The following is a 10,254-nucleotide window of genomic DNA, read 5'->3' as shown; positions in this document are numbered from 1 at the left end:
GCCGCCGCCCGCCGGTAAGGCCCGGGGTGTGTGTGTGTGGGGGGGCGGTGTGTGTTGGTTGTAAGAAGGCTGCTTTTGCTTAGAGGTTCTCTGAAACCTTAGTGTTTTAAATGACGTGCAAATAGAGGCTTTAAAGAGCACCTGTCCTGTTAGGACAAGCTGAGAGAGTTGGCGTTATTCAGCCTGGAGAAGAGAATACTCCAGGGAGACTTTATAGCAGCCTTCCCGTACCTAAAGGGGGCCTACAGGAAAGATGGGGAGGGACTGTTATCAGGGACTGTAGTCATAGGTCGAGGGGTAATGGCTTCTAACTGGAAGAGGGTGGATTTAGATTAGATATTAGGAAGAATTTTTTCATTCTGAGGGTGGTGAGGCACTGGCACAGGTTGCCCAGAGAAGCTGTGGATGCCCCATCCCTGGAGGTGTTCAAGGCCAGGTTGGATGGGGCTTTGAGCAACCTGGTCAAGTGGAAGGTGTCCCTGCCCATAGCAGGGGGGTTGGAACTCGATGATCTTTAAGGCCCCTTCCAACCTAAACCATTCTATGATTCTGCAGCACAAAAAAAACCCCAACTAACCACCAAAGCCAACTGGAGTTCGTGGTTTGCGTTTTGCGTATGCTGTTGTTTTTTTCTAAAGGGCTCTCTTGAGCTCTGAATGGAAGATTTAAACAGGAACTTATAAAATTTAATAAAATTGTCAGTTATAAAAATGAAAAGTGCAAAAAGTAGCAGAATGAATGGGAAACACAGTTGCTGAGTAAGTGTTGTGTAGGAGTTTGAGAACTGCTCTCAGTTCCTCCCCTGTGCTTTCTCATATTACTTCAAAATTATTTTATTTCCCTCCTGTTTTGTGTTTGGTAGCTGAAAATGCAGCAATTTGATTAATCCAGGCTATCTCACTGAGGTTGTCACCAACCATTTAATTGTAAAGGATTGTGATTTTGTGTTGTAGCTGCTTGTTCTTGCAGCCTGAGTGTGCAGAGGTTAATGTTGCAGGTAACATCTGCAAAGTTACCTCCTTCATTTCTGTGATGCTCGTTCGGGTCTAGGACGTCATTGCATACATAGGAAGCATGGTAGTATAGCTGTTCCTTTCTTTCATTCTAGCATCCAGGCTCAATATGTTTTGATTCATTTAAAAGGATATTACACAGAAAGATATATTAATTAACACAAAATTGTCATTCTGTGGTTTTAAAATAGAAATGACCAATAAAGTATGTGATATACAATAATGGTTTCAACACCAGACACACACTGAGTACTCTGTTGATTTTATGGTATGCTGAGGTTGCTTCTGTATGTTAATCTGCAATTATGCGTGTGCTTTGACAGTTCAATTATACAAAAATTATTTAGTGTGTCTTATTAATGAGGCACGCTTATAAAGATCAAAGATGAAGTTTTAAAAAATTACCTTTGAAATTCATGCAGGTGAAAAACATCTATGTGAACGAGATGGTAATCAACATATATTGGATAACCTTGGTCAGGTTTTAATGCTGAGAATGCATATATTAGTATGCAAAACTAGTTGTCTCTTATATGAAATTCTGTAACCTTTGAAAGTACTTTTCATTTGTGGTTGCAACCTAAATCTTAAATACTGAATGCCAGTGCTGAGAACATACTTTGATTCTTAGGTAATAGAAAGTGGGCAATGCAAAACCTATTCATACCTAGAGCCAGGCTTACAGCTTTACTTTTCTTTCACCTAATTTGATAATTTGTGGAGGCTTTTATAGCTCCTTTTTTTTAATTTGGAAAAGTTGTCTGAGCTAGTTTTTATGAGAGCATTTTTGCTTTGCTGGCCTGTAGAGGGTATTACTCACTATCTATTCCTTGAGTGGTACCACAGTGGCCGTGTATCTTACCTGCCTGAAAACTTAAAACTAGTGCCCTTTCCACCCCCCAACTATTTTGTGTTACATATTGGGATGTACCTTCATATTGCTGAGACACAGGTTAGCAGAACTATCATTAACATTACACAAGAGTAGCACTGAATTTTAATTTATACTATCTCTGTAATGATATCAATATCTCGGGTCTCACTGTGGATTAGGATTTGCACCTTTAAAATAATTGTTCACATATACAATTCCATTCAGCGATACGGAGCATCAGGTGGAGGTGGCAAGTTTTTCTAAATCTAATTACTTGCTTTTATAGGTAAATAAATTAAGGTTCTGTTTAAAATGTCAGTATTTTTGCTTTGTTAGATTCCTTTTTTTTTTGTTTGTTTGAAGTATTTGGAAGGATTTTTATGTACAAGTGACTGAAAATTTTATACAACCTGGAAGATTAATATATCCTCTTCTATCTGTAGTTTTGGTTTATACTTTGAGGGAAAGCCTGAAACCCCAGAAGAATTACGTTTTTCACTGTCAATCCTGTGGTGACATCATAGTAGAAGATAGGTGAGTACTGCAGTGTCTTGTATTTATAGCAATAAATACCATAGTGATTGGTATTCATGTTATTTTGTGTACTTAGAGAGACAGCTAAAAGGCATTTATTTCGAAACTGATAAATGAGAACACTTTTGAAGCACTACGGATGACTAAAAGCAAAATTACGTGAAACAGTTTTTCACCACTTATTCATTTACTTCTTGATTTCATTCTTGCTGGGAAGTAGAAGTATGTGCAAAGAGAGTTTGGTGCATTGTCCTGGAAGCTGGGAAATCTGGATTCTTTTCCTGCTTCTCTGCTATGCCTTGAGTGAGACATTTCCTTTTGTGGCTTGACTTCCCTACATGTAAAATTTCTGCTTTGAGATCTATGGCTTTTTGTTCATACAGAATCCGTTTGCACTCATCATAATAGCTTCTGATTTTGCTGAACAAACAACGAGCTGTAACATTTTGGCGTGGATATATTGCAAATAAAATGGTTTTAGTTTGTGTTGATTTAAAAATACTCATGGTCTATTAGTAGCTAACATCTTTGCTGTGTTGAAGGGAATAAAACTGAAAATTTGAGCCTACGTTTCTTTCTTCCTTTTCGCTTCAGGAATCCTCTTCGGTTCTGCTCAGCCTCTTACAAATTCCTTTCAGTCATCGTGCTGTGGTTACAAAGTGGCTGCGCAGAATGGGGGTGTTGACCACAGCTCCCTTCTATGTGTTAAGGAAAGCCAACCTCCGCACAGTTCAGGGGTGCTGAATTAGAAAAACACAGGAGCTGTTTCTTAGTTCTGTGACTTGGCTGTATCTCTGTTCTTCACAAAGTCCGCAGAGTGAATGAAAATTTTAATAAAAAGCTGCTGCATATTTTGGCTCTTCTGATGAACAATTTTGACAGCTTCAGCCGGATATCTTCGAGTTGTTAGAGACATACTTGCAGCCTTTGATTTGTGTTACTCCTAATACTCAAAATGGTAATACAAATATGGTGTATTCTGTAAACTCCTGTTACTTTCTTGATATACATATGGATTTGTGTCTGGCTTGAATGTAACTGAATATAACTTGAATGTAATGAATGAGGATTTTCTGGCTTTCTCTTCTGAAATGTCTCATCAGAAGGTCTAGCAGTAACTCTTATTTTGGTACATTTGTAGAGTAATGAAACTTCTAATTTCTCATCAGTAACATTTGCTTTCAAAAGATACTGCACTTTTGAGTGGGTGTTTTCCTGAATTTCAGCGCACTACATTCATATGCATGGAGTTTACATCTTTTGGTTCTGCATGCTGTAACATGACACAGTCGGAATTTTTGAGAAAGGAAAAAGAAAGCACGTTCATGGCTCCTTGCTTGGCATCTCTCCTTGCAGGGAACCTCTGAGCCCCTTGAATGTTATCACTAGAAAAATATTTATCAAGACAAGGATAGAAGAATGGAGCTCCCAGTGTATCCAACACCTCCTGTTCCGGCACTTCCAAAAGGAAGACAATAGCATAGTCAGTTCTTCTAGCTATAGAATTTGTGCGTTGGTCTCTCCATAGAGAGTGAGTATGACAGTGTCTGCACAAGTGATGAGATTGAAGGGAAGTTACAGAGCTGTGTGAGGGGGAACTTACTGAAGAGTGGATTACTAGGAAAGGGTCTGTAGGAAAAAACCTGAGATCTAGAAAATGATACCTTTGAGAAGAAAGTGAAATAAATGGGATTTACTTTGGATAAGACTGTGGAGGAGACGTAAGACTCTTCTAATATGTAAGTTGCTGCAAAGAAGTTGGCAGTAGTCTTCAGTTGAAGCAAGAGGAATTTAGAATAAAATGAAAAAAAAGTAACCGAAACCTATTCTAAAGCTTATTTTTGTACTATTAGAGACTGCATAGGAAGCCATCGTTTTAAAGAATAGATTAGAGAAATATTTTAGAAATTGTTTAAATATAAGTGATCCTTCCTTGATGCAAGAAAATGGACTCTATTCATTTTCTGAAATTTCCTGGCTTAGTCTGTTTTCTTCCATGAATCTGATAGCTCTTCAGAGATTAGGGTTATGTTCTCTGATTCTTCTGTTACCCTCACATTACCCACATTAGAGAAAGTGATTACATTTTTTTTTCTTCTTCCATGATTTAAGAGCTGCAAAGAATTTGGGATACTTTCTTTTTTCTTTCTCTCCTTCCAGTTAGCCTAAGTGTAGCTCATATATCAAATAATTCTTTAAGACTTGATTTATGTCATGAAGAAATTTTTAAAGGCTGAATGGTATGAAAAATAAATTTCATAAACTGTTGAGCTGTAACTCTTTTCCCTTGTCCAAACACTAAGTATTTGTACTACATAAGTATTCTATTGAAACACTGATTGTAGGGGAAATCTTCTAATTACTCTTTTCCTACATAAATAGCTTTAAGCATGGCAATTAACTGTCAAACTAGGCTGTCCAAGATTTCATAGTAAGTAAATAACGAAGACTGCTGTTAAAGAAATTTGGTTGGATCTTTTTTCTTTCTCTTTTCTCTGATAGAACAGAAGGGTTATATGTTTAAAAGTCTAAAGTCCATTTTACTTCTAGTTCTTGGAATTTTCAGTAGATAAGATGATATTACTGGGTTCTTGAATATTAGTTGGTAATAGTGTTAGAGATTGTTTTTCTTAATCCAGTCTTATAAAGATCTCTATGGTCAAATACTTACCTTAGCATGGAAGCCCACCTAAGAATTACATCATTATGGCAGAACTCTTTTAGACTAGTGCCTACCTTCTGTTTTTTTAAAAATAAATTAATTGCCTAGGCTTCCTCTGTTTGGAGACAGAGAACTATCTCCAGAGGGAGATTCAGCCTGACTATATTAGACACTTTCGGAAGGAGACATTTTCTCTTAAAGGTCCCAACCTAAGAATCGTTTGTCTCTCTCTGACTGTGAAGGCAGCCTAGGTAGCTATCTTAAAGTAGAGACTCAGTTGTTATAAGGAACAAGTTTGGGGAGATGAGTCCCCCTGTTAAGTAGGTTTTATCACTGTATATAGCAGCCTCAAGTTAGTCAGAACTGAGTAATGTTCAAGCTTGTTTTTTTTTTGTTTTTTCTGGAAAGCTACATTTTTATTAGTGTTGTGTTTTTCCAGTTCTAGTGATCCAGAATATGGCTTCCCACCTATGAATGGCAGAAGCCTAAAACTTAATGGAAATGCTGTATTTTCTGTAGCTCAAAGTTAGGAGGAGTCTGTTTAGGAAATTCCTATTGGTTGGAGCAACTGCTTTTGTTGGGCAAGAATTCAGCATCTTGATGCACTAGACTGTGAGGGTAAAGACAGAGTAATGTAATGAAACTGGACAGCATTAGTCTGCAGTTTAAGCTAATCTTTGTCTTTGTTTCCCCTTATATGTAACACTTGAAAAAACATTGCTGAGCAATACCAGCTTTTTGTTGCTGCAGTGTAAAGAGCAGTACATAGGAATGAAAACTTTTTTTTCAGTGTGAGTTTGAGCATTTGTCCTGGTTTCAGCTGGGGCAGAGTTAATTTTCTTTCAGTTGCTGTGTTTCAGATTTGGTATGACAGGAATGTCAATAATACATATTGTTTTAGTTGTTGCTAGGTGATGTTTATACTATTGAAGGACTTTTTTCAGCTTCCTATAGAAGCTGAGAAGGAGCATAGACAGAACAATAGAATATTCCGCACCATGTACGTCATGCTCAGTGTATAAATGAGGGTTGGCCAGGGAGTGGGAATTGATGATCGCTGCTTGGGATGGGCTGGGCAACCTATCATCAGGTGGTGAGAGTGACTTGTGTTGTATTACTTTATCTTGTATATTCTTTTGCCGTTATTATTGTTATTTTCTTTTTCTGACTCTATTAAACTGTCTGTATCTCAACCCACAAGGTTTTTTTCCTTTCTGCTCCTTTTCTCCCTCTTCTCCCTGCCTTTCTAGGGGGTAGGGGGGGAGAACTGTGCAAGGGGCCGCATGGTCATAGCTGCTGCCTGGGGTTAAACCATGACAGTATTGGAACTAACTGTGCAAGGCTGATGAATAATCAGTCGTTAGGCCAACACCAGAATTAAGGCCTTACCACGGCAGAATTGTGGTTGTATCTCAGGCGATATATAAGACTACAGAGAGTGAAGACAGCGATGGATAGTGCTGAGGCACGATTTTATCAAGTTATGGTAAACCTGGGTCAGAGGATAAGTAATTCCAGCTTTCATCTGCAGGTGGGGCAAGCACAGTTTAAAATGTATTGTCGATCTAGAAAGAAGGAAGTTTTTAGAAACGATTTTGCTTTCACCCGCAACAGTACAAAAGGCACAAGAAACTTCAGTGGGAAAAACGGGCACCTTCAGAAAAGATTAGTCTGTGAACTGCAAGAAAGGAAGGGTGTCTAACTGTTGCCTTAGCAACTGTGTGATTATTTGTGAAGTAGCACCATAAGCAAAGCTGTATTTGCAAGCTTTAAGTAAGGAGTAGAATAAGAAACTCTATGTAAAGGTTTTGGGTGACTGCAGAAGAAATAAGGAGACAAAAGGAAAGCATTCAAGGAAACTAGGCAGAGAGCAAAAGGCACAGCTCTGCAACAAACAATCCATCTAGAAAACTGTTGGAGAGGTACACACTGTTAAAGCCATTGCCCATAGTTTTTGTAAACAGGCTGAATTTCTTTCCAGTGCAATAGTTTTCTAGAAAACACAGGTTAAAGAAAGTGTAAATATGTGGACAGTATCCATCAATACTTCTACATTCTTAATAAAATCACATGTAGTGGGACCTCAGGAACTGTAGGCAGGAAAGTACTGACCACTGACTCACAACGACCAAGCTGGCATTTATATAGCCACATGTATACATTCTAGCTTTAAGAGTATATTTTACAGCTTAAAGCAGAGGTTCCAAACCGTGGCTTATAAAGTCCTCTGGCACTATGTGTAACCAAATAAAGTAAGTTAAAAACAACACAGATAATGAAAACAGAGTCTGGTATTGCCTGGAGCAGCAGCCTGCTTTGTCTATACAGCTGCCCAGGAGAAAGGGATTTGGCTGTATGTGACTTCTGAAAGTTGAATCTGAGTCTAAATTAAGATTGCATCATCTTTTTTTTTTTTTTTTTTTTTTTTTTTTTTTTTGGTCTTCTTTATTTTAATGAAGATATTCAGTGGTATTTTTGTCAAGATTTAGCTTTTCAAAGACTGGTATCTGACTTTGAGGGACTTCAAAGGACATGCTCTCCCTTGCTGTGATAGCAGTCTGTTTCTGGTTTGTTTTTTTTTATCAATGTTTGTTGCAAGGGAACTTTATGAGAAGTAATAATAAATATAATTGCAGAATGCCCATTGTTATGTTTTTCATGACTGGGTAGAATTGTTTTATTTTTGCCATGTGATTCATTTCAAGAGAGGATTATGCCAAGTTCTGCCTTATAATCATTGGAGCTTCACTCTTGGTAAATGCTTCATCGCAAACTTGGCAGGAAACACTCAGCCATTGCTTTCTCAGAATTCATCCAAAGAAAGTGCCTTTGGCTGAAAAAAAGTCAAATGCTTCCTTTTGGAGAAAATGCCATACTTCCCCCGCTCCCCCCCTTTTTGTAAGGAGTCTAAGCTCTCTTTTAGTGTCTTAGAAAATAATATAATATATTGAAATATTTTTTTTCTTCTTCCCTCATAGGAAATTTCTGAGAGTTCTTCCTCTACCAAGCGAAAACTGGAGTGCTTTAGTTGAAGAGTGGTGTTGTCATCCTAACCCCTTTGCCAGAAGCACTTTACACCCTCAGCATGATGACTGTTTTCTTGGAGACACTTTTTTTCTGTTGAATTCAGGAAATGCATCACACGTGCTTGAATCTCCCATGTGCTGCTCAGAGACTGGACACCATGCTTCTCAGAGTGGCTCCAATTTGGTAAAGTATTTTGTTTTAATAATTCTTAAGTGAATGTATTTGGACTTTTTTCCTTGTAAAACACTTTGTCACTGGTTTATTTAACTTATGTGTATTACAGAGCTGTTTTGAAGGTCACAGGGAGTTGTTGACATTCATTATACAGAAGCCAGAAAATATTTTAAGCTATGATTTACATTTTCTAAAACATGCACCATGGTCTTGATATTGACCTAGATATGCAAGAAGAACTTCTTCCTATAAACTGAATTAAAAACTACTTAATTATATAGTGCTAAACCCAAATATTCCACCCCTCCCACCCCCCCAAAAAAAGTCCTCAGTGAAGGACATCAGAATTTAGTAAGATAACTGTAATGGGTTATGTGTTTGTCAAAGGGCAGTGGAGTGAAGAATGAGGAGTAAACTGGAGTAACAGTGCTTTTTCTTCTTAAGCTATGATTGAATACATGACCATAAATATGATCCAAGGAAGGTGTGGGGGGTTTTTTGTTTATTTTTTTACCCTTAGATAGACTTGGAAAAATCAGAATGTGTTTTGGGTTCAGATGGGACTGTCTTAAACTCTTAGAATACAGTAAGGAAATTGAGTTTGTTTGAGTGCTGTCTTTCTAGTGAAAGGGACCTGCCACCCCAGGTTATAACTCTTCATGTTGATGTTTCTGAGGTGTTTCAGGACAAGATTTATCCATCAGCTGAGTCTCTAGGACGAGGACTATCGTTTGGCTTAGAAGCGTCAAAATTTGTTGTTGCCCAGGAAAAAAAACATTTGTAGGTATGCTGATGTTTAAATGGTGAGATAAAACCCATGAAGAAAGAAAATTCAGTGCATTACTCATCTTGGAAGTCTAGCACTTGTAGACAAAAAGTTCAAGCAATAATCTTTTCTTCTACCAGAAGAACACCCAGGAACTTAGTTCACCGAAGCCTACGTTTCCATAAAGCCTTTTCTGTTAATCTGCTGCTTCTCTGTATTTGTGCTGAGGAAGGCTGGGCCTGCAGATACCATCTTTTCTGCCAATATCATGTATTAAACCTAACTACTGAAATCCTTCTTCAGTTACGGGAACCGTTGCTGCCTTGGCAACTTGTGTCTGTAACAGCTGATGACTTGCTATGTGCAGATTCCCAACATGAAACTTTTAATCTGTTGCGAAGTAACACCAGAGGCCCTGATTCCTGTCTGCTGCTGCTGCTTATCATCATTAGGGATTTGTATTATCCCCAGTTAAATCACCAGGATTCTCGCAGTTCAGCAGTTGCTGGTGCAGTGCATCCAGGCAAGCCATCTGCTTGGGAAACAGTTCTGTCCTACGGTCCATATCTGCAAGTCTTGCAGCTGTGGTCCCTTTGCGGTTCCATTGTTCTTTGAAAAGCAGAATATGGGGAGGGGAAGAATAAGAACCAATACCTTGAAAGGATATCAGCATGGGAGAAGCAGATTAATTTGGATTAACTCTGTGGCAGTTGGAGTAATTTCTTTTAAGTATCGTTAAGAAGGAGGCTGAGCAGAAGATTCTGAATTTCCAAGAGGACAATGCTTTCTGCCAGAGGTCCCCAAAATTAATTATCTCACATTTCAGTAGTCTCAAAAGAGATCATAGAACAACGGGAACAAAGCTGGGAAGAGGCAGGGTGCATGGAGTTCATATTGCAGCCCAAAGACAGGGGAGCACTCTGCCCAACACACTTCTTCGATCAATCAAAGAGAATGTTTGCCAGAAAAGGGTTGTTTTTGAGTTAGAAACATGATAAAAGGATGTGGGACAAAGATGTTACTGAGATGTGGGTCAAACCAGGATAACAGCAGAACTTTTGAATGAGGGAGGAGGTTATTTTCTGTCAGAGGCATACAATAGTAGTTTAGTGTGATGAATTTTCCTGTTTGCTTCCTTAAACTTGCATTGAAGTTGAGAATTCTTTCCTTGTTTGTATCAAATCCCTCTTTCTCTACATCTTTC

The 10,254-nt window shown here is 38.3% G+C and overlaps 1 protein-coding gene across 1 annotated transcript in view; it reads left to right on the top strand.

Moving 5' to 3' along the window:
* Window positions 1-10,254, top strand: part of UBE3D (ubiquitin protein ligase E3D) — a 51,426-nt gene that overhangs the window by 876 nt on the left and 40,296 nt on the right. The window contains exons 2-3 of the mRNA XM_009887521.1: window positions 2,331-2,421; window positions 8,062-8,293. Coding sequence (XP_009885823.1) covers window positions 2,331-2,421; window positions 8,062-8,293 — 323 coding nt within the window. The remainder of the gene's footprint in view (window positions 1-2,330; window positions 2,422-8,061; window positions 8,294-10,254) is intronic.

The sequence above is a fragment of the Charadrius vociferus genome, unplaced genomic scaffold, assembly GCF_000708025.1.
Source record: "Charadrius vociferus isolate BGI_N301 unplaced genomic scaffold, ASM70802v2 scaffold185, whole genome shotgun sequence".
Classification (NCBI taxonomy): domain Eukaryota; kingdom Metazoa; phylum Chordata; class Aves; order Charadriiformes; family Charadriidae; genus Charadrius; species Charadrius vociferus.
The sequence above is the reverse complement of the archived record's forward strand: the minus strand, read 5'-3'. Positions and strand labels throughout refer to the sequence as shown.